At 39.3% G+C, this 24,414-nt stretch overlaps 2 protein-coding genes across 3 annotated transcripts in view; both read left to right on the top strand.

The window, feature by feature from the left end:
* The first annotated feature begins 198 nt into the window (after window positions 1-198).
* ncapg2 (non-SMC condensin II complex, subunit G2) lies at window positions 199-11,806 on the top strand. 2 transcript variants are annotated; one of them, XM_044177278.1, is made up of 27 exons: window positions 199-326; window positions 555-682; window positions 1,452-1,643; window positions 1,759-1,873; window positions 1,970-2,127; window positions 2,225-2,359; window positions 2,490-2,584; window positions 2,658-2,814; window positions 2,902-2,994; window positions 3,080-3,205; window positions 3,372-3,551; window positions 3,849-4,001; window positions 4,952-5,174; window positions 5,318-5,421; window positions 6,187-6,354; window positions 6,451-6,521; window positions 6,620-6,773; window positions 6,876-7,049; window positions 7,226-7,342; window positions 8,140-8,289; window positions 9,395-9,494; window positions 9,687-9,889; window positions 10,199-10,333; window positions 10,472-10,575; window positions 10,779-10,879; window positions 10,989-11,088; window positions 11,201-11,806. In XM_044177278.1, the coding sequence occupies exons 2-27, from the start codon at window positions 605-607 to the stop codon at window positions 11,250-11,252; spliced, it is 3,438 nt and encodes a 1,145-aa protein (XP_044033213.1). In that variant the 5' UTR covers window positions 199-326; window positions 555-604; the 3' UTR covers window positions 11,253-11,806. The 2 variants fall into 2 exon arrangements, with proteins under 2 accessions (XP_044033213.1, XP_044033212.1); XM_044177277.1 differs by having other exon boundaries at window positions 6,184-6,354.
* Window positions 11,807-13,612: 1,806 nt separating this feature from the next.
* The window catches only part of ptprn2 (protein tyrosine phosphatase receptor type N2), a 127,933-nt gene continuing 117,131 nt past the window's right edge, over window positions 13,613-24,414 (top strand). The window contains exon 1 of the mRNA XM_044176772.1: window positions 13,613-13,954. Within this exon, the coding sequence (XP_044032707.1) occupies window positions 13,870-13,954 (85 nt within the window). The 5' untranslated portion in view covers window positions 13,613-13,869. The remainder of the gene's footprint in view (window positions 13,955-24,414) is intronic.

The following is a 24,414-nucleotide window of genomic DNA, read 5'->3' as shown; positions in this document are numbered from 1 at the left end:
CATAATTTCCCTTGAGGATTGGGGTCTAACCGATTAAGGAGATTTGCCGCACAATAAATAAATACAATCGTGTGCAACAACAGTATAACGCCATTGTAAAGACCTGCGTGCTCTGGTAAAGACGCCACAAGCTGCACACACGACACTTGCAGTGATTTGTCGCCATCAAGTGGCAGAAGAAACGAACGACAATAATACGTCAGCGTCATGAGTGGTCGCACGACGTCATGACGCACGGAGCCGACTTTATCCAAATTTGCGCGGGTTTGTTGTTATGGGTGGCTGTCATCCGTCTATTGTCGGCTCACAAAATTATAAATAAAAAGGTAACAGACGAAGCTATTGGTTCATATTTTATATTTTCATAATTAGAAGTCATAATACTACCAGTACCAATGCACAGAGTAAGAGTAACGTCCGCAAATAACACTTTTAAGATAACGACAAACGCACTGCCATATTTGTTTTGATCTTGTTACAGTAACGTTTGTCAGCTAGGTTAGCTAACTAAAATAGTGTAACCGTAGACGCTACTGTGTGCTTTTTCATCGCAGGTTTACTGGGAATCTTCACGTTGCTTCACATCGCTTGGGAAACCGAAAACATGTCTAAGCGAGAGGCGTTTTTAGAGGCCGCCTGTAAGGAAAATGTGGACGACTTCCTTCGCTTTATCCAGCTTCATGTAAGTAACTTCTTGTAACCTTAATATCAAACCAGGAATCCTTCAGAGCCACCAGAAACATCCTGGATGTGTCTCAGGTTAATGTATTACTTTTATCTTGGGAGCTGAGCGTTAAAATACTCTCAAATACTTGATAAATAAACCAAATAGTACCACACATCTCAGTATAACGCTATACAGTTCAAGAGCAACACAAACTACAGCCTCCAAAATTAATATAAAGTTGATTTAACACCTCAAAAACTGAACATCATAACTTAACCTTCATGAAGGTAGGATTTTTTTGTAGGGCAGTTTGACTGCATCAGTGTTAGCATATTTAACATAAACTGGCAGCTAAATGATACTATATATTTAAAAAAAACAACTGTGAACTGTATACAAGTAAAATTTAAAATCCTCTCAAGGTCTATGAGTATAATATTTGACAGTTTCTACAAATCACTTTGCTCTGTTCATTGTTGAATTCATTCCTTAATTTTGTTGATTAAATGTCAAAGATAGGAAACATGTTACGAGAACCCAAAGTTAACACCCCAAAACCCCCAAAGTAATCAATGAAGCACAGAAAAGCTAGCAACTATTTGCATTTGTAAGTTCTAAGCAAAAGTTTGGTATTTTACTCAATAACTGAAAAGTAGAACAGATTTATTTTCTGATATCTACTTCTGGGAATTAAAATGCCTTTTGTAGTCACGTCTTTGTAGCTGTCAGTGTGTCTATCCTGTATGTCTCAAGCTGTTCCGCTCTTTTCTGTACTGCTGAGCAGAAGGACAAAGCGGAGCCTTTCGATGTGGAGGAGGTGGTGCAGGAGATGCCCAGAGACCAGAGACAGACCCTGTGGGGAAAACTGGCTTCGCTCCTTCAGGATGTCCTGCAGGAGTTACCTCCGGAGCGCTGGGAGGAGGCCAGGGAGGAGGCCAGGGAGGAGGGCATGGAAGTGGAGTCCGTTGTGGACCCTGTGAGTCTACCAGTTGTAGTATAGTTGTAGTATAAACCCTTTAAGGCATTACAATTTTATATTCTGTTGCTTTTTTTATCTTAATTTTTTAACCTACTTTTTTCTTTTCCTTCAGAAACATGTCATGGCTGTTGTGGATGGCGTGATACTAGTGGCTGCGGTGTCCGTAAAGGTCCTACAAGACGGCGACACCTACAGTTCCCTTCTGGAAATTGCCCACAGACTTCATGGTCAGTGTCCTTGCTGATTTTCCTCTCTGCTCATCTTCAAGTAGATAGTTATTTTCCCTTCATGAGATGAGTGTCTTGATTGTGTCTTTCTCTCAGATGTTCTGGTGTCGCTGCCTGTCTCAGAGGCAGCTCTGCAGCTCCATATCCACACACTGTGCGAGGCCTGGTGGAAGAAGGGCCTGAAGGAGAAAGAAACGTTTGGTCGCACTGCTTTCCTCATCTCTCTGCAGAAGAGCTTCATTTTGAAGAAACCAGTCAGTATATGACCTCAGTTATTTGTCAAATCAATCAATATTGGGCCTTTTGCTGTGGCCTTAAGGTTATATTTTCATCATGTCTCTGTGTTGTCAGGGTGTTGAGATCCAAAGAGTCTGGAGTCTCCATGACGTGCTTTTGAGTCTTGACTACACATCAGATGACAACCAGCAGATAATCGACTTGTTGCTTCAGTGCTTTCACCGTCCCGTTTACATTAAAAACGATGACGTGAGTAGAACGTGATATTTAGCTGCTGTTTGTGTTTCAGTCATTGTCTTTGTTATTTATTTTTGTTTTTTTCTTATTGTTGTGGCTTTGTCTTTGAGCTGTCAGCCTGACGACGTGTATATTGTCACAGGGAAAGCGATTCCTGGTGTTTCTTTTCAGCTGGAACGTCGACTTCATCTGGGTCATTCATGGCACCATCAAAAACCAGCTGGAGTTTTATAGCAAGTAAGACGCTAACTTTATTCTGTTTTAGTTGATTTTCTCTTCGTGTTATTTACTACTAAGTTGCTCTGTTCAGGACCATGACTACTCATATTACGGAGATCTACTTCAGAGCATGGAAGAAGGCTAGCGGGGACTTCCTGGAGAAGATTGAGAGCTCATGCATTCAGGATTTTATGCAGAATGCGATCTTCCTTCATAGATCATCTCCTGTCCATGCCAAAGTCCGACAGGTAGACTAGCTGCTTTATTTGATTCCCAGTATTTTCAGTCTTTATGTGCATATTATACAGCGTGTTTGTTTTCTGATCTCCTTGCAGATTGTGAACTATTTCCACACAAGGAAGGGCTGCCACAAGGTGGACAAGATGCTCTGTGATCTCTACAAGCCCATTCTCTGGAAAGCTTTAAGTGTACGGATGCGGATTTCTACCTGCATTCATACTAGTACTTTAGTATTTTATTCTAGTCTAATGTGTTTCTGTTTCATTTCTTTAGGCTCCAAACTTTGAGGTGCGTGCAAATGCCACTTTGCTTTTCACTGATGCCTTCCCAGTCCACGACCCGGATCACAACAACAAGAATATAGATGAGACCATTCAGAAGCAGCTGGACACAGCAATGGTGAGACCCTTTAAAGCCATTCAACTACTCTTTTTCTTGTGAGGAAACTGAACATATAATATTTAGTAAATTTTGTTATACAGTGTTTTCTTTCTGACACTGAGATTGAAACGGAGCAAAATATAACCAAAATTCATTGTTGTGATGATCTGAACACGAACCTCAGGGCCTCCTCGATGACCCTCATCCCACTGTGCGCTCCAATGCTACCCTGGGAGTCTGTAAGATCCTGGCCAAGTGCTGGGAGCTCCTCCCTCCTACTATCATCACAGACTTCCTGAAGAAGCTGGTGATGGAGCTGGCAGCTGACACCAGCTCCCCTGATGTCCGGTGCTCCGTCTTCAAGGTAGGAAATGCCGTTTCTCTCTGTCCTGATGTGTGTTGTCCTGGAAAATGTAGACGGAGGGAGCCTCTTAGAGTTAGATTACTATTTTGAAATCTTTTCCAGGATCTAAGCTGAGAACATGTTTAACTGGCAGTATTAAGTCAAGTTATATTACAGCAAGTAGGCATTCCTGTCCAAAGGTTTTGTGATGCCAAATTGTAAGCATGATTGTCACTGTAGACAGAATTAGCATGACTGATTTTATTGGCAGCAGACTGGATATTTAATGACTTGTGGCTTGTGTAATGTTTTCCCCAGTGTCTGACTATTGTCTTGGACAATGCTCTCAGCCATCCACTATTGGAAAAACTCCTGACTACTCTCAAATACAGCCTTCATGACAACTCGGAGAAAGTCCGCACAGCTTTCCTCGACATGCTAATCAAGGTCAAGGCAGTGCGTGCTGCCAAGGTACTGTATGTGTAGGGTTTCTTTTTGCTTCATACATTGTTGGGGGAAAAAAATCAACAAGCTCTTACTAGTGCTAATTTTCTCTTGTGTGATTATCACAGTTTTTGAAATGTGTTTCTCTTGACTTATTTGAATTATAGAACCATTTAAAGTACACAGCGATCTGGCTTGACACTCAATAGACACTATCTATTCATTTTTTCCCTATTAAACAAAACCATATAAACAGCAACGACAAAGAAAAGAAAAATACAAAAAAATCAATACAGTTAGACAGTTGCGCTCACCATGTTGGGAGTAACATAAAATCCATTAATGACAGAACAGGCCTGTTTTATTGCAGTGGACCCTTTATACTTCATACATTCATTAATATTTCATACATGTACCGCAAAGATTTAAGGATCAATGTAAAAATACATATAACTAACACAGTATACAAATAACAGCAATTAAACAGTAACAACTATATAATACAAGAAAAATACATGTTATTAGGCCTTAAAATAAAAAAAGGTCAGAATCTCTACTTATGAATGCCATTAACAATCATTATGCTGGAAAGGATAGATTCTCCACATAATCAATGAAGAGAAACTTACTATTTAAGGTGGTGAAGACATTTTTATTGGAACAAAAATGCATCATCTGTCTCTAAAATACACACATTAGCTTCACAGATGGAAATAAACTTCCATGTGTGAATCCAAAAAGGACATTCACATAAATCATACATTTGGCAAGTAGCTTAAGTCATAAAATAAGAGTGTCAAGGAACATGTGAGCAAATGCGTTAATGAAAGATTTCATTGTCTATACTGAAGATACATTTAAGTGCTTGATACAACTTCAGATGTAATTCAGCCAACTTACACTGGGACACAATCCACTTACAAGATGCAAGTTAGTGCCAGGTGTAAAAAAGAGGTTTCTTGTGTACCACTCTCCAGTTTTGGGACGTGTGCAACATGGACCACCTGCTGGCCCGCCTGGCTATTGATTCCCATTCGGTTTCCAAGCGCATTGTCGATCTGCTCTTCAAGTCCTTCTTCCCTGTCAATGAGTCGGAGCGGGAGTGGTGCTGTCGGTGCATCACGCTCATCCAGATGAACCCCATGGCTGCCAGGAAGTTCTACCAGTATGCCCACAAACACACAGCCCCCACTAACATAAGTAAGTGCTCTGTACATGGCAGAACTTTTGTAACACTTATTAAAGACTAGCCAAAAATTTGAATATTTAGCATGTTGCATTTGTAGTACGTTTAAGTTCATCTGATGTCAAGCAGCCATGTATTGTTTTATCTTGTCTTCCAGTAAAGCTGATGTTGGCCATTCGCCGTGTTCTGAACAGCTGTATCCAGACTGACTGCGACCTGTCTGAGATTAATGACAGCAACAAGGAGAACAGCACAGTAACTGTACGTTTATGTTTATTATTGAGGTTGTAGTCTGCAGTGGTGTTGAACTGGACTACATTATATTTAGAATATTACAGAATATTAGAACCTCTCAATACAATGCAATCCAGTACAACACCACCACTAACTACAACCTCAGTAATAAACATACAGTTGGATTGACACCTCTCTGACTGAGTCAGCAAAAATTGGCAATTATAAGCTTCATAAAGGTAGAATATGTGGCAGAGCTGTTGTATTGGATTACATTAGATTGTATAGGTGTATCTAATAATGTAGCCAGGGAGAGTATTTATTTGTATAGTTTCATGTTGGAATGCAACTAACGAGTATTTTCATTAATCTGTTTTTAAATTATTTTCTCAATTAATTTGTTGAGTCTATAAAATGTCAACAAAATCTCCACATTGCTTCTTATGTCAAACCAACAGTCCAAAACCCAACGGTATTCAATTTTCTGTCAGAAAATTCTCACATTTGAGAAGCTGGAACCAGCAAAAGGTTTTTCATTTTTATTATCAGAATAGTTGCTGTGTCTGTCAATCGATTAATTGACTAATCGTTTCAACTCTAGTTTCATGCGTTTTAACATGCAGGGCCAAAATGATAAAGTCTTAAAGTAGTTTTGGAATTTTGGAGGTGGTTGATTTAGCTATCAATCTAAACTAATTGTCTCTAAACCTGAAATGAGATAAAAGTATGTTGATACGTGAGTTTAAGTTGTGTATACTGTGTGTCTGAGTTTATGGAGTTTGATCTTAGCAGGCTGAACCTCTGTTGGGGAAAGACATGGCCGTCGTGTCCCGTCTCCTGGAGGTCATGGTCATCCTGTGGAGAAGCGTCGAGAAGGCTCTGAAACAAAATGAAGAGGCCCAGAAGTATACTTTTGCCAAGTTTGGAAACGTCATGGCCAAGTATTTCCAGGCCTTTGAGGTACTTCAACCTGCCTGTGTTGTATTGTTTGTATTTGTATCAGTTATTCTTCCATGAACACGTATTACTGTAAAACTTTCTTTATTTGTTTTTCAGGATGAGCGATGTACTGTTCCTCTCATACAACTAGCCTCATTTATGCCTCCAGCTGCAGTTCCAACATTCAGGTGTCTCCATCTAAGTTGTCTCTCCATTTTTTCTTTTCTGTTTTTTACGACTTAGTCTTGTCTAACCTGTCTCCGTCATCCCGCTCTCTCGTTCCCAGCTGTGGCGTCCTGTCCAGACTGAGGAAGATGGACCCAGGAGCAGTGCCAACCCAGTACAGCCAGCTGTTAGACTGCATGTGCAGCTGGGGCCAGGCTGCTGACATCCTCGAACTCGTCACTGACTGGCTCACTGAGGCTCTGCCCAAGCAAGGGGTCAGTCAACACAACACCAAAAGAGCTTTGACTTGGACATAAAAGAATTATTGTGTTGTCCCTTTTTGCTCTTTGTAAAAGTCCTCTTCCTTTCAACTTCAGGAGAAGGCGAACACCAGTCGAAAGGTGCGTATCCTGGAGACGGTGGAGGCCAAACCAGACCTGGCACTGGCTTACCTGGAGTACCTGTTCAGCCACACTTCAACACGGGAAAAAATCCTGGCTCTTGGTCAGAGACCACTGAAGCAGCTCCATACAGTTCTAGGAAACTGGAGGGTTTGTTGGATACCATTTATTTGTATTTAATTTCTGTTTGTTTTTTGTTTCTTTAGAAACATTTAGAAACTATCAGTCTGTGTTTCCCTGCTTGAATAAGTTCAGCATTTGTAGATACATGTATTTTATATCTTTCCTCTATGAGATGTGAATCAGTGTGAAATTTGTCTCAACAGTCAGTGCTGTGCACTCACCTCAGCTCCACCACAGACGATCCTAAAAGCCCCACTGTGGAGACTGCACTGAAAGTCTTCATGTACTACGGCCGTCTCGGTGCACATCTGCAACATAATGTGAGTTTCTCATTTTACACACATTACATTTAGTCTTTCCTTCTCATCCCACTTTTCACTTTTATTTATCCAGTTGCCGTACTTGCTTGCATCAACAAAGCTTTCTTTTACAATCATACAGTTACAAGATCATGAAGTTAATTGGTGTGCACATGATTCGCTGTGGCGAAGGGAACAGCCGAAAGGAAAAGAAGAAGACAGTTACAAGATATTTTATGGGATCTGTTACTGTCTTTGTAAATGGAGCTAGAACTAGAACAGTTAGGGACTGCATTCTTGCAGAAAACCAATCTGCCAATCTATTTAGGTAATCGATTAGTAATTGATTTTTCAAGTAAAAATTGCAGGGGAAAATGCAACAAATTCTCAGGTTCCAGCTTCTCAAATGGCAAGATGTGTGGCTTCTCTTTGTCATAAATAATAATAATAATAATAATAAGTTTAGACTTTTGGTTAGACAAAACAAGACATTTGAAGATGTCAATTTGGGCTCTGCAAAGTTGTGATTGTGCATTTTTTCTAAAATGTTTGACATTTCATAGACCAAATGATTAATCAAAGAAATGATCTGCAGATTAATCGATAATGGAAATAATCATTAGTCGCTGCCCTACAGTAGTAAGCTAATCATTTTCCCAGATGACTCAGGTTTGTGAGCCAGTTACTTTCTGGTCACAAGCCTAAGTGGTATGTTTAGTTTTTCTGTGTCCAAAAATAAATAGTTTTCCTTCTCAAACTACAAAAACAAGTTAGTTTAAGAAAAGTTAAGAAAATGAAACCATTTGCTTCTCTCCTAGTACTCAGACGGTCGAGACTACCTGCTCTCTCTGGAGCATGTGGCAGCGTGGGCAGCTGAGAAGGTGTTGCCCTTCCTGGCTAAACGTACTGACGATGATAATGAGGAGGATTCGGAGAAGTCGCAGCCGCTGGCTGCACAGATAACTGAGGTGAACTCTACTTTTATGTAAACATATATTTACTTCTATATGTTTTCAGTAAAGGACTTTAGACTGGAAAACTTCCTCTAAGAATGAATTGAGCCTTAACAAATATGTGTTGGGTGTACTCTAAGAGTGTATTGAGTCTTGCCAGACTACAATTAGAGAAGCTAAAATGACTTGCTGAATATGTACGGCTGCAGTAACGACCAGCATTTCATTTGGGCAAATAGGGAAAATGTGTGTGGTGTCCATTAAGGGAGATGGGGCACTCTTCTCCATTGCAGCACAAATGTGTGATTTAGGCTTACAATGTGGGTACATTTTCACAACAGACTATTACCTATAGCAGCTGCACATGAATGAAGTAAATTATCATTTGACTACACAATTAGACCAACACTTCACCAGTCTCCTCAAGTAACACCCAATCAGTATAGGACATGATTTTTTCTGCCTGTTAATACCGAACATAATTTTGAGGTGAGGTCTTTTTATGATGGGTGTGGATGATATGAATGGATTGGGTGGTTGCGAGTGCATCTGTATCTCCTAAAAATATTTTTGCAGTAAGGTCATTTATGTGAATTGTAAAGTCAGTCCAAGCAAGATGATCTCTATGCAAGGAATCTAGGCTTCTGGCAAATTAAATCATATCTCCTTGTTCACGGATTGCCAGTTTAGATTTGTGTCTGACTCATGTTCACCCTGATACATAGCCTGTACCAAGGCTGTTGATGATGAAAATACACAGTTATGATGTTATCCAGAACATTAAGTTTAGTGGAGCCTTTTTACCTCCTGCTTCCAGGACTTTCAGTTCTGCTCGGTAAATTTTGACTCCTCATAGATCTCCAGTCCACACACACTCATGTACATGGCTCCTCCTGCTCATACTGATGTACTGAAATGGGCTTATTTTCTTTTATTTGTGCCATCAATCTCCAGCCTGTAGTGGTGGGGGATTGTAGGCAGCTACCAGTAGAAATGAACATTATACTGAAATGTAGCTCCCCTAAGACTCAGTCTCATCTCTATTTGTTTTGGATCTTAATAAATGCTCTTTTGAGTGTGAAACCTTTTTCTTCATCGTGACAATGATCCATTTTACTAGAGTTTCCTGACAGTGTGCCGAGACGTTTTGCTTGTGGGTTTGGGCGACGAGACGTTCAAGGGTCAAATCCTCCATCTGTGCTCGCTCACCCTCCTCTCAGGTGAGTGTTTCAAATGTCTGTTTAAGTGAACAATACAGCAAGGGTACTGGTACACTGTATTTATGGAAGAGTATGCAGTTTGAATTAACTAAAAAAAAATGGAACAGAATCTAGAGTTTATTTCACCTAAAACAGTCATGTTGCATCATGTTCCTTTACCTGAATTAACATCTTTACATTTTGTGTTTCCAGAGGCAGGCTACCTGTGTATTCCTGCAGTGCTGCCGATTTTGAAGGAGGTGGCAGACAGCTATGTAGCCGAGGACAGCAACGAGGCTCAGGAAAATCAAGAAGATGCAACCACTGTCATTCTGGCTGTGGTGGCCAACATCTTCCAGAAGATTATCGAGCTCTTGGCTCGCCGTCTTAGGAAGGAACCAGAGGAGGGAAAACAGGTAGACATTTTAACCCCAGTGTGTTGATTTATTTATTTGACCTATTTTTGTATTTAGTTGATGTTCTATATAAACTGCACTTGTTTATTTCTTACTTAACCCTCTAATGGGCTTTTTGGCCTCCACACTGGCTGTTTTCTCACTAGTTGTCAATACAACAGGAACATGTTTGGTTTGTTCTTATAACTGCATCTATAACAACCCTTTACAACAGACTGTCAAACTTTCCAGTGGTATTTAGTTGTCCTCAATATTCCAACACTGTACATCTTTTGTGAAGAATATCTCCATCTTTGTGCTCTGACTCAGCTGTGTCAGTCAGCCATTCCCGGCCTGACAGACTTCCTCCAGGTGGCACAGACCTGGGACAAAGCACCTCTCAGCGGGGTCTTCTCTACTCTTTTTGCTGTCATCGTCGTGGAGAAGAGACATTTGCTTCAGAAGGTATGAGGTACCTGCCAGAGCATTTGTCTTTTACCAATATCCCACTTGTCCTTGGCTTGATAAGGGACTTGACCGATTACGTTCTTGAGCAATTCAATTAAGGGAATGATGAATGCTGCTGTGTTCTTATTTTGAAAGATTACCAATCCTGAAGAGATGATCACCCCAGAGTCAGTGGAGGACATGCCTCCTCTGTCCAGCGTCCTATTGTCTGTCATCCTCAAATTACCCTCTGTCACCAGGTAAATATCCTCTGTCCAATGTCTTACTTACACTTAAAACCTACCAGAGCCAACTGAACACGCCCTCAGCTTAGTCTGTCATCTTTTCTGTTCTTTTATAAAGATTAACCTTATTCTTCTGTTTAATTTAATACATTTACTGTATCTAAATGTGATTAATATGCAGTCTAATAGCCTTATTTGTTCTTGAATGTTTCTTTCAGGGCATTTTTGACAGAAGTCAGCTCATCTTTGGACTCTGAGGCCATCAGCAGTCTGAACGAACTGGCTGCCGTCCTGCACATCATGGCGGTCATCAAACACAGTGAGTTCACATGATTAGAATTTGCGTTTTTCTGGTCAGATCAGATATTTTTACTGGTAAAGATAAATCACAGTTTGTTAAATGTCACACTTTTTAAAAACATCTTTAGCGGGACAGTCTAAAGCGGGCTTGAAGAGTGTAGCCACATCTGTCCGGCAGCAGCTTCACAAACATGCAGTCACATCTGTAGACAGCGGAGACATCCAGAGGTACGTGGAAGGAAATAAGATATTTCAGATGTTTTCTTTAGATAATCATAAATTTACAGAGTTTTGGTTTGTGAGCTGTAATGACTAACTATTTTATCCCCTTCTGCTACAGGGTTATTTATGAATCTTCTGTGAAGACCTTGAATGAAATTCTGGATTTATAAGTTGACTTATTTGATATGTAATATCTGCTTCACATTTGTACTTTATGAAGCTAAGGAAATCAGTATAATATCTGCTTTGCTGTTAGCATTACAGACTTTCAGTTGCTGGCAGACAAAAATGACAAAAATAAATATTTCAACTTCACTGACCGGGCTTTTAAAAAATATGGTTTGGATTGAAATCTAAAGCTGAGGACAAGTTCTGGTCTGTTTTTTTCCAGATTGGCTCCACTTCTCTCTGTTTATTTATTTCTTGATGGCACAAATTGCTCAAGTCTTATCTCTCAGGCTTTGAACATTTATAATGTTAAGAAATATTGATTGAGTACTCCATACTGCAGAGATATGGTTTCTTAGATTAACTGGCATTCTTCTTTAAAGCTTTCTCTCCACAGCTCTTTGCTCCATTTACATGTTTTTTTTAACAATTTCATATAAAAATACATGTATTTTTTCATGTTTCACTATCTGTGTTTATATATCAGTCGGCCTGTCAGCATGTAGGCTGTAGTGTGCTACTAATAAGAATAAAACAAACTATCAATCAACCTAAACTTGATGTTTATTTCTTTCTCACGTTTTTCTTGGCTGTACAGCGGTTTGCCAAGTAATAACCCTGCACAAACAAGCAATAAATCATCCTCTCCATTCTTAAAGGGGAATGGCACCCACTTTAAGAATTCACATACTGTTTTGCTTTAGTCAGTGTTTGTGATTGTGCACTGCAGGGACACCAATTCAAAGGTTTTATTTGATTTCCAGCTTCAGGCAAGTAAACATTTCACTGTCCTGGATCACATAAATGATATTTTAATTCTTCATTTCTCTTTGAAACAAATGTTTTAGATTGAATGCTATTCTCCTTATAAGAAAGTACATTTACTATAGTTAGTTTATTATTATTACTGTGGTGGAAAGGAACTAAGTACACTTATTCAAGTACTGTACTTGTACTTGAGGATTTCCTTTCTGTGAAACTATACTATATTTCTACTCTACTGCATTTCAGAGGCAAATATTGTACTTTTACTCTGCTACATTTATTTGACAGCTATTGTTACTAGTTACTTCCGGATTAAGAGTTTACATACAAAACATGATCAGCCACAGCCACGTAGAGCGGGTTGCCCACTAATCGGAAGCTCGGCAGTTGTGAATGATTAGTTTCTTTCTGATGAGCAGTTGGCACCTTGCATGGTAGCCTCTGCCTTCAGTGTGTGAATGGGGTGAATGTGACATGTAGTGTAAAGCGCTTTGATTGGTCAGAAGACTAGAAAGGCATACAAGTACAGTCCATTTACAAGATAGAGTATGTTGCATTGTCACAGATTAAACTACCCAACAGTATATATAGTAAACAGTAAAATGCTGCTTGTGCAATAATGCATCAGTATTAACAATCCATTACTAGGATCATATAACACTAAGTTTTTGCATAACGAGTACTTCTACTTTTGATACTTTAAGTACATTAAGCTAATTCTATACTCAACTTAAGTAAGATTTTGAATGCAGAACTTTTACTTGGTATTTCTACTTTTATCTGCATAAAGTATCTGAATACTTCTCTGCCACTGGTAATAAGTTATAGGTCTTTATGTCAAGGCATCGTCTTGGCTGCACATGTAGCCTACTCTAAAATCACTAGAATAGGTTTGAAGGGGCTATTATAATAGTTATATTTAGACTCAATAGTGGTGCTTTTTTTAAATGTATGTATTTGTATTCCTAATAATATCACATTGATATATATATATGTGTGTGTATATATATTATGTGTGTGTATATATGGTATGTGTATATATTTACATATATGTGTATGTCTGTATATATGTGTGGGTAATATATATAATTTTTATTTGTTTATTTATTTTTGTCAAGTTAATAAACTGTCAATCTGAACGTCCTGGGGTTTTTTTTTTTTTGGTTTTTTTTTTACAGTAGTTACAGAGTTACTTTTAGTTTTGCACCTGTGCCCTACAAATCTCTACAGTAAATAGAAATAATAGATGAAAAATGGAAAAAATAGTGAAAAACTATAATAAAACTTAGTTTTATTGAAAATTACAGAGGCATTGTATGTATTTCTATAGCTTTCCTATAGTAGCATGTTTGCTGTGATATGTTGTCATGTGTTTCTCATAAATCTAAATCTGGAACAGTATATTTATATTTAATCAGTCAAGATATCAATCAGTTCCTTAATTTATTTATTTTTTCCTCGGGTTCTTGTGTTGCCTTCACGGCTTCTGGGCAGCAATCATTCAGTACTCCTGTCTCCTCCGCCATCCATCCATCCATCCACCTTTCATCCACCCGTCCCTCCGGCGCTGTTGCATGCTGCGCGCATCATCCCTCCTCACATGTGTGTTTGACGTCAGAAACTTAGGAGGGGCTCCACCGTGGAGCTGGTTGCTGTTTGTGGTGCTGAAACAACGCCTGTATTGTGTTGCCATTTAGCGATTTTGTTTGTTTTTCCGCTCCTGCGTTTCTCCCGTGCTTTCTTCCTCAAACATGCATCTTTAGTCCGAGTCTCGTCCGAGCAGCTCACACCTGAGTTGGCGTTAAAGCAGCGAAAGTGCGATGGATTAGTAGTCCTGTATAGGCAGGAGCGGGTATGGATTCGCTGTGGTGTCCCATCCTCTTCGCTGCATTGGCTGTCAGCCTCTGCTCCTCACCTGCCCTCGCTGACAGAAAATATGGTAAGCAAATTGTGTTTCAGTTTGTTTTATTGTTATTTTCCAAATCACCCTCTTGTGCTTTTATCTGTGTCTGCCCGTGGTGATGAATCCACCTGACTGCCTCGGTTTGTCTGGGTCGTTTTAGCACACATTTGCTCTCTTTGCAAAAGTTATTTTAGATTATAGTTTATTAAAGCATTTGCAAGTGCGTGTCGCCTTCTTCTTTGCAATTTCCAAAACTTGTGTTTTGTGCTTTGGTGTAGCTGTTTGGATGAAGATCCAACAGTTAAAGTTTAGCCTACATAATCTATCAGGCCTAATGAATGGATGAAACGTTTACTGTGAGACTCCTTACTTGTGTTATTTATCTTAACTGCCATACTTTACACAGTAAAACAAAACAAAAAGACAACTTTTGCAGAGAGTAATGACCTACAGCCAGATTGACACACGCAGCTATAATAATGCACTCACTTTCCTATGGGTTTAATGGTCTCCATGCCCATAAAAAATACTCAACACATGCCCTTAAGGAGCATGCAATTTTAAATCAAATCCAGTTAAATATTTAATAAAATCCTATGCCTCCTCAGGAGAAGGGCGTCTTTAATACAAACCCTGTTTCATATTCAGACTTGGCCGGGTTGTATTTTCATTACCCTTGATTTGTTCTTCCAGCCCTGCCTTAGACACTACACTGTAATTTGAAAAAGTATGGCACATGTCCAAAGTATGACATATTAGAGAACCCATCGTGATAATTGTGTCCTTTTGTTAAGACAGAAAGAGATCTCATCTTACTGCTTCAGGTGTGTGTGTGTGTGTGTGTTTCCGTTTCCTTACTTACCACCTCTAATCACACTTACTGGTCTAGGACCAGCAGTCAGACAGTATAAACTTTATTGAGCAAGAGGCAAATATAGGTCTCAGGCTTGCACTCCTGCTCTGTGATGATTCATAAAGGCACCAAGCTGCATCATATTCTTTATATTTAGAACCAGAGGGTGTCCGTCCTGTTTTAATCCTGTGCAATATTCATGCACACACCATCCACTGTACAGTTTTTCATTTTTTTGTAATATATATGAGGTTTTTCTCCCTACAAGATGGCTAATTTATGCATAAAATACTTGTGAATGAGTCAGTGCTTATTCCCAGAGTGCGTGTCTCTCATTGAATTTCCAGTAAGTCTTTCTCTGTTTGTGGAAGAAGTCTGGTTATTGTTTTTAATGAGTCCCACTGTGAATTACGGTGTGTCATTGGAAAGCTTTAGATCAAGGTGTGGTGGCATGATGTAGCTGCCTATATACAGTAGCCTATATATACTGTGGGTGGGTGTGTTTGTGTGCGAGAGAGACAGCGAGAGCTTGCTGTGTGTGGGTGTGTATGTCCTTCTTGTCTGAGAGCACATGAAAGCCAGATGGGGAGAGATAAGTCTGCAGCTGCATGCTCTGATTATGTAATTAAGTGCTGTGAAATGTAAGCAGTGGTGTAAATCTGGCCCTCTGCATAAAACTAAACACATCTGAACTTTAGTTAGAAGTTTACTTACTCTAGTGTAAGTGTAAATCAGTGGTAATATGCACACAGACAACAAAATTAAAGAATACACGAGGTATATTAGAAGCATTTCAAGGTCTGCTATATTGACCTACAAAGCCAAAGTGCAGAAACTAACGTTACATACTTGGTCAAATTTAGTTTATTAGTTTAAATTTAGACCTGAATCTGACTTTTTGGCAGTAGTTTTACCATATTAAATAAAAATAATACCATAGAAATGTATAATTTTTGTCAAAACGGCATGCAAAATAGTCATAGAGACAGACAACGAGACAGCTAAGGCTAAAGCAGGAGAGATCATGGGGGAGATACGATATATCAAGTGTAAGCCAGCACGGGAGATAGCTACGCTAAAGGTTTACTAACTGATTTTTCCCTAACTGTAATCAGCTGTAATAAATATCCATTTTGGTGAACCAACATCTTGGTAATTCAGTTTGTTATTCCACGTAACTAGTGAGGCAGTAAATCTAATCATGATGGAGATAAAAACCCAGCTAAACCCTTGCTAACGGTTACTAGCTTAGCTGGGTAGCAGTAACTGCCATCAGCAGTGATTGATGACTTTAAATCACATATTTAAATCTTTTACAGTTTGGTTTCTATTTATAAACTATATAATATAATATATAATTATTTGTATAGCACTTTTCTTAAATTGATTTCAATATAAATATCAATAGTAGATAGACAGGCACGCACCTAGCAAAACAGCGATAGCATTACATTTAATCCCTATGGACTGTAAATAATCAAAATAACTGAAATTTATTTTTTAACAAAGTGGACAAGAGAGCTCAGAGACCGTTGTCAGATAATGCATTTCGGCTACCCGTTGCATTTTGTGAAAATTATAAGACAGAGCGCAGTGAATCTGCATTTTTTAGGTGTTTTGTAGGTTCTATGGCAATTCTTTTTTTGGTAAATCAATAATAATAATCAGCCTAAAAAGGCATAAAATTTAAGCATTACAACCTTTCTACGTGTTATAAGCATTATAACCTTTCTAATCCAATCATGATAGGAACCGTCTCTCTTCTCTCGTCTCTGGTCTCAGTATCTGCCGGCTCAGCTTTTGACTCTACTGGAATGTATGCAATTTGGTGTTATTAAGCTACCTTTAAATTACATATTTAAATGTACTGAATTGTAGATCAATTTATAATTGATTTCAGTATAGTGTAAATATTAGTAGTAGGAAGACATTAGCAAAACATAGATTCATTTAATCCCTATAACTGGACTGTAAACAATCAAAATAAGTTTATTTTCTTTAAAAAATAGTCAAAATGCACATGAAAGATTAAAGAACTCATTTTGTTTGTAGATACTGTGTTTTCCCCTGAAGATTGAGTATAGTATCTGCATTTTTAGGTCTTATGTAGGTTCTATGGCAGCTGTAGGTACTTAGTCAGCCTAAACAGGCATAAAATGAAGGCATTACAACCTTTCTATCTGTTACGCCGTTAGCCTCCAGCCTGAAAATTTAGAACCATTATTCTCAATATCACTGCTCTCTGCCTTCGTAGAGCAGAATAGTATAGGTCACATCTGCCTCACATGGTTCAGATTCACTCTACCCCTCACAGGATGACATAAACAGCAGTAAAATACTAAGTCATGCTGTTTGGTCACCTTGATGCGAGCGTGACGCCTGTGCGGTCTCTTCCAGGATGACGCTCTGGTCTTCCACCGAACAGGAGGTCATGGATGGGTAACATGTTGTACTTTTCCTGTGCTTTACCGCTGAAGTGACTCACTAACCAGCCTTGAGTCCAGTGCCTTCAAGTGAGGCATAATTCAAAAGTATGCTTGAGTATTAGCCAAAGGGTGATATTTCTACCAGTAACACTGTTACACATTAATTATGCCATAAAGTACACCCTGGAAGGCTGTTAAATGTTTTTTTACTGATGAAAGAGTAAAAAAAGATAAATTTAATTTATGATTGGCATCTTTTCCACAAAGCTTTATTTTAAGAGTGCAGGAAGGTTAATGCGCTGTTTACACTAAGTTAGGAAGAGTAGAATTTGAATAATGAATTCATTGACTACTGAAGAGAGTCCTGCCAGTGGAAAATTTGTAGAAAGTGATTTTGTTGCGCATTAACACTCTAGCGCTTTGCAATCAGTGTTACTATCAAGCCTGTTGTTAAAATTCAGTTCAGCATCTCTTTTCTGTTTGCAGAGGTTTGGCAGTGTCCTGAATCCCAATAACAACCACTGAAAATCCCTTAGTTTGTTAACTAGACAGGAAGCCATTCTGCAGATGCAAGGTCATGTTTTGTTAGCAGGATAAATGTACTTTCAGCAAGTTTGTTGATCAGACACTGAATCAACTAAAATAGAGAAATTTAAATCTAATTAACATTTAACAAGTTATGAATAGCTTTTGGGATTTAATGAAAATGAAAATATCAATCCAACTCCCACCAAGGTGTTAGCCCTATATTAATAATGCATTCACAAATCTAGCAGGAACACAGAGATCAGACTGAGTTCAACATTTCTCAAAAGTGAGACGAAAAACTTCAGTCCTTAAATCCCACCATATCGATTGTGTTGATTACCAAAGCCTTGTGTAGCATTTGCAACCGGCTTTAAAGGATTCTGTCTCAGTTTACCTAAACCCACTTTGTAGAAACAACTGTCTTTTACACTCAAATTAAGGAGTATTACAGTATGTATTGATGGATAGAGATATGTGACAGGGTCGGTTATCTCCAATGTGTACATGGAGGCCTTGTCCTTTAAGGCTGTGCTGCTGGGTCTTTTCATTATGACTAGCTATCAGCAGCCATCGCCTAATATACCCAGACAAGTTAGATTTGATTCATAGGCTGCTGAGCTCTATCTATTTTGCCACGAGCTTGTGTCATCCCATAGATATCAGGACTGAGTGGTGATATCAAATATCTTATAGTGCTTATAAATCATCTCAGAGGATTGAAATGTGGTGTGACAGATTTGACAAAGGTGTGGATTATGTACACGGTACCAAGTGGTTAGACATCTTGCCTCACTGAAGTGGTTTGTTTTCATCCTCTATGTTGTGTAGTTTGTGTCATCTTATTATTTCCTGAGTTGCTAGGACAGTCCCTGTCTGTCCCAGGGGACCAGTAATTTTGATGTGGTTTATTCTGGGAGCAAGCTTATTATAGTTCACATAAGACAACATTAGAGGTAACTACAACTGTCCTTAAATTCATATACTGTATATAAAGACAAATCATGAATAGGTCTCACATTTTGTCATCTGATCCATACAGTAATACCAACGTAGGGTACGGAGAACAGCAGTGCTTTGAGCTAATGCTAAATTCAGCATGCTAATATGCTCAGTGACAATGCTAACATACTGATGTTTAGCAGGTATAATGTTTACCATGTTCACTATCTTAGTTTACCGTGTTAGCACACTAATGTTTGCTAATTAACACTAAACACAAAATACAGATGAGGTTGATGGGAATGGCATTATAGTTTGGTCATAAACCAAAGTCTTGGACAAATTAAGATTTTGACCTGATGATAGCGCTAGAGGAAAAGTCACGCGATCACCAAAGTCAGTAGGATATATCCTCTGGGGACCACTAATGTCTGACAATCCATCCAATAGTTGTTGAGATATTTTAGTCTGGACCCAAATAGACCAACATTGCCATCCCTTGAGCCTTAGCGTGGCCAAAAACCTTCAGTGAATTGTCTAAACACGTAATATGTCCATTCAGACCCCGCTTCAACATGCTTTTAACACCACAACACATTCCTCACAATGGCTCATGCTGTATATTAGATTTTAAAAGCAGAGACATTTCGGAATAATGAAAACTCCATTTCTGAAACTCTGCTTGAATGCCCTCTGAAACCAAATCATAATTAAAGTAAAAACTGATCCAAGGATAAAAGCTAATAGGACTGCCAAAACTAATATAACTCTGCTGTGGTGTCTCTCATACTCTCAGTAAAGGTCGCAGTGTATTTTTCTTATCTCTTAGGACATCTGAGTCATCCTGACAGAAATGGTAAAGGGTCAGCTTGAAGCCGCTAGCGCCGGCCCTCAGTTCTGACTTTATTGACACTTTAGATGTGGAGCTTTTCTATAATTCACTAAAGGCTTTGATTCATTCATTAAATGGCAAACTATTTATTGGATGAGATTTTATTGTGCAATAAATCCCTTCTTTGTGCACATGGCTGCGCAGGATCGTTAAATGAGCATTTGGTGTGTTATTTGCAAAGCCTGTTTTTCTAAATTGATAATCTCAACAGCTGCAGCCTTTAATAAGAGTGTAATTGGTCTAACATCAAGATTTTCTGCCATCATCATGTAATATATGCCTATTGATTCTAACTAATAAACATACAGTGTTATAAACGGCCTCTTCTCAGCTGCACCGAACCAACATACAGCTGCTACAGCCTTGTTTTTAGGGGTTCAGTTTGAGGAATTGTGAACTGATAACTATTCATGAAGTGTTGCTGTATTTCAAATTCATGGGGAATATAAGATCTTTCAGTTAATTTGAAAGTTGCAGCCTTTAAAGTGTGAGCACTGAATTTAACAAAAAAACCCCCGACACAAAGCAGGCTGTATATTCCTGGCTTGGGATGCTGCCACGGCTGGTGTGATAACAGACAAAGTGCGATGTTTCTCTGTGACTCAACAGATGCTCGGAGGAGTGTGTTGGCTTTGAGTGGTTATTGAGACGAGGGAGTGAGAGCAAAGCGGCTGGCTGGGCTTTTGTGTCTTTCCTGACAAATGTCAGCGGCTCTTGAGAGGAAGGAAGTCAGAACTGTGTCAAATAGACGTGTCGAGGCAATCCATCTCCTTATTCTCTTTCTTGCTTCGGTTCAAGGTGAACCTAGAAGATATTCTGGGTCAAGGAGGAAGAGGGCCACCAGAGAGGCAAGGAAGGTTATGTTACATTTTTTGAGGGACGACTGCTCTTCTTTTACACTCTAATCTAAAATTAAATTACTTTTCAGCAGAGGCTTTTTACTCCTTGGAGACTTGTCAGGTGTAACAATATGATGCATTTACACTACTAGTTTGGTAAAAAAGTTTTCACACTTGCACATAACAATGCCATATACCTGAGCTCCACTGCCTCATGACACAGAGTGTGAAAACATCCTTGGGTATTAAAAGTAAGGTTGGACGGCTCTTTTCATAACTGTTTCATTCAGTTCACATTAAATGGTGTTGGTAAAGGGGTCAGTGTGAAGGTCACCAATGTGTTGCCGAGCCAAGATTTATAATGACGGCAATAACACAGTAATGAGGATTCTGAAGGCTGCGAGTTGAGCACAAGAATTAATCTATACTATCTCAGCTGTGATTAAAGCAGTAATGTGTCTGCTTCGTCTTAGGGTGATGCTGATTAATACTCCAGACCATTTCTCAGTGCAGCAGGGAAACAAAATGACTGTCTGAAGAGAGGGGAGGAAAGGCAAGGGAGAAATGCTGAAAATCTAATGGGGGAGGTATTTTCCTATTTCTGTGACTAATTGATATGACTGCTGTAGTTTGTGAAGTACATTAATGACATTTTCCCTGCAAATTTGGCTAAGATCCACCTATATTTATTTGGTTTGCAGCTCTCCACACTCAGCTCTAATGAAGCAGGCTGTTTGTAGCCTTATTCAAAAACTACCAATGTGATTGACAGGCAGTACTGCTGGATCCTGCCAAACCTTAAAGCTGCACTTATCAATGTTCTTATATTAACAATGGATCAAATGGTTGTGTGTAATGTGAAAAGGGTCAGTTAGCAACTATTTGGTGAACATAGTGGCGCCTTTAGTTGCTAAAGAGCTAGATATTTACCTCAGAAGTTGGTAGCGACCAAAAATAGAGCTAAAAGAGAGTGAATATTGGACTTAAATTCAGCAGATGACCAGAAATACGACTCCAAAAGAATACTCATGTTGCTCTGTGTCTGCTAGATGTGTAAATGGGCAACTGTTTGCCAACACATTTGCCATAACAATTTTATAAGGTATCATGTCGATATTGTGTTTACAGCTTGTTCGACTGCCCCCAAGTGGCCAAAAAATTAATTTATGCAGGTTTAAATAACATCTCAAACTGCAAAATCCATCCCAAAACTAGACATTTTCATACTAGCCCCTGTTTAAGATACTTTTCAGTTCACCTGAATATACTGTAGATCGCGCTATATTTGGATAGTCTAATGCTGATAATCAACTTACACTACCATTGGTTGATTATAATATGTCAGGAACAGGAATGGGTTCAAGATTTAAAAGGGTACCAGTTCATGTTAGGACTTTATCATGTGGAAGATGTGGATGACATTATTGGTAAGAATCACCAATTTATCTAAGCTAGCACAGGCTCCGGTTTGTTTGTATTAAAAATGCAATATACATAATGAACATAACGGGTTTGTTTGATTTTAGAAAGATCAGTGGATTCTCCTCAAGCCACAAAAATTGCCTTTCAGTTCTAAGAAGTGGTTTAAGTGTGGATACAGTTTCATGCTAAAATGGGTACCCAAAAGGCCCTTGATCTGAATTAACATAACCAAAGGTGCTTCACTCCACAGATGATGCAGCTGGGTAGTTTCAGTTGGAGCTATGATATTACCAAACAGGCACAAGAATGACTTGAGCAAAACAAAAATGGCATGTCACCTGCATTTGCATGTCCACTTTTCATCTGCAGGAAAGTAGTGCCAAAACACTGTTGTGCTGTGACGACCTGCACTTTAAATGAGGTGCAACTGGCACTCATAAAAGTTAAACCTTTTACTTCATCTGGAGGACTGGCGATTTCCCTCGGGGCCATGTTGTGTTGGTTCACTTTGAGCTCTTCAGAACATGAGAAAGAGGACGCTAAGCTGTTTGACTTGCTCTGGTTCTGCACTTCAACTCCCAATCACACCTCAGAAGAGGGGAGAAAATCAAATGTCTGAATCATTCATCGCGGGTCAGGGAAAAGGTCAAGCCAACCTATTTCTGGGTCCACTGTTGCCGTAGTGATGCTGCCATCTTTAATTCATGGCCGTTGTCTGGGCTGTAGCCTGGAGCTGGCAGCTGAGTGACTGAGAGTGACCTGCCTGCCTGGGAATTCTGAGACAAATTCTCTGGAAAGTTGGTGAGAAATGTGTTTGGTTACACTCCTCTGGATGTCAGGTGGTTTCACGTCAGGTTCCCTCTTCAATCAAAGTAACCTAAAAGCCCCCTGACTCCCTGCTTCTAGCTCCTACTAATTATTCATTTAAGTAACTTTAGATTTATTCTCTGGTTCATTTGCCTTAAAGGAAAAGTTTGACATTTTGGGAATTACACTTATTTGAGTTCTTGCCAAGAGTTAGATGAGAACATCTGTATGCTAAATATGAAGTTAAAGCCAGCAGCCATTTAGCTTATCTTAGCACAAAGACTGGAAGCAGTAGAAAACCGCTAACCTGGCTCTGTCCAAATGTAACAAAATCCGCCTACCAGCACCTCTAGAGCTCACTAATTAACAAGTTATATGTTGTTTGTTTAATCTGTCCAAAAGCTGAGGTATAAAGACAACAAACTGCCATTTTATGGAGGTTTATGTGCCAGATTATTTCTTGGTTGGACCAATAACTTCCTGGTAATTTGGCTGGTTCCCCAGCAACTGGTCTCAACCAATATGTTAATTAGTGATCTTTAGAGGTGCTGGTAGGCGGATTTTGTTAACTTTGGACAGAGCCAGGATAGCTGGTTCCCCCTGCTTCCAGTATTTGTGCCAAGCTAACTGGCTGCTTGCTGTAGCTTCATATTTACCATACAGACATGAGAGAGGTATTGATCTTCTCATCTAACTCTCAGCAACAAAGCAAATAAGTATATTTCCCAAAATGTCAAACTTTCCCTCTATGCACAAAGTGGACATTTATCCGTAAAATAATATTTAAAAAAAAAAAAGAAGCATCACCAATAATGTAGCCCATGATATTTTGAATTAGTTAATTTTTAACAGTGTGATTCACCCGAGAAAAAAGGGTTTCCCCTTGAAGTGTAGGTGCACCGAATGTCACAGCATTATTTAAACAGCTGTTATAACAAAAATCTTGTCAGTTAAGAGAAAAAGTGCATGAGGAATGTATGAACATGTTGAGTATGAATGTGACTTGCAGCTTTTGACAAGAACAGACCTTTTGGAGCAGAGAAAAGCTTGGAGCCATCTTTAATTTTAGCAGGAGAGCGCCTTAATGACACAAGCTGTTTAAATCTGCGGACATGGTGTCAAGCTGATGCTAATTTGCTTGCAGGTGATGTTCTTCTCTGCTGTCCCTGCTCCAGCCACGCTGCCTTTTCAATTCACTTGCACTTTTATTGCCGTTGTCACCAGCTGCACTGTTCTAAAATGGCTCTTTTGGCTGACAGTACAAGTATGTGTGTGAGTAAAAATGAACCAGGTGTCCTTGGTTGTAGCTTATAATTATAATAAAAGATATGTCAGTGGCCCCAGAGAGTGAATGAAATATGTCCTAAACTGGCAGGCTTTGGGAGTGGCTGTCCTCGCTGCCAGACTCCCAGCATCCTCCTTGGCCCCTCAAACATCACAGATGGTATCCCGGCACCGGCCAACCACCTGTGAGGGGAAAGTGAACGATCAAGTCTCTGACTTGTTGTTCAGCCTTGGGTTTAGCCTCCTCGGGACATATTTAATGTTCCAGGCAAGGTCAGCCAATCACAGCCAAATGTTCGAGACAGTCTCAAGCAGCCCCTCTAGACTGAAATCTGCTCTGCGATGTGTAATGGATGGCTTGATAATGTGCAGGTGGAGATTATCTGAGGTATTAATATGCTTATATTATTTTCTAATGAGAAACTCTCAGTCATAATTGCTTTTCCTTAAACAACCTTAAATGAGCTTTTCCCTTTAAACACGCTCCTCCGTGATTTCACGCCCCT

This window comes from Siniperca chuatsi, linkage group LG19 (genome assembly GCF_020085105.1).
Source record: "Siniperca chuatsi isolate FFG_IHB_CAS linkage group LG19, ASM2008510v1, whole genome shotgun sequence".
In the NCBI taxonomy this organism is placed as follows: domain Eukaryota; kingdom Metazoa; phylum Chordata; class Actinopteri; order Centrarchiformes; family Sinipercidae; genus Siniperca; species Siniperca chuatsi.
This window is presented reverse-complemented; position numbering and strand designations above follow the sequence as displayed.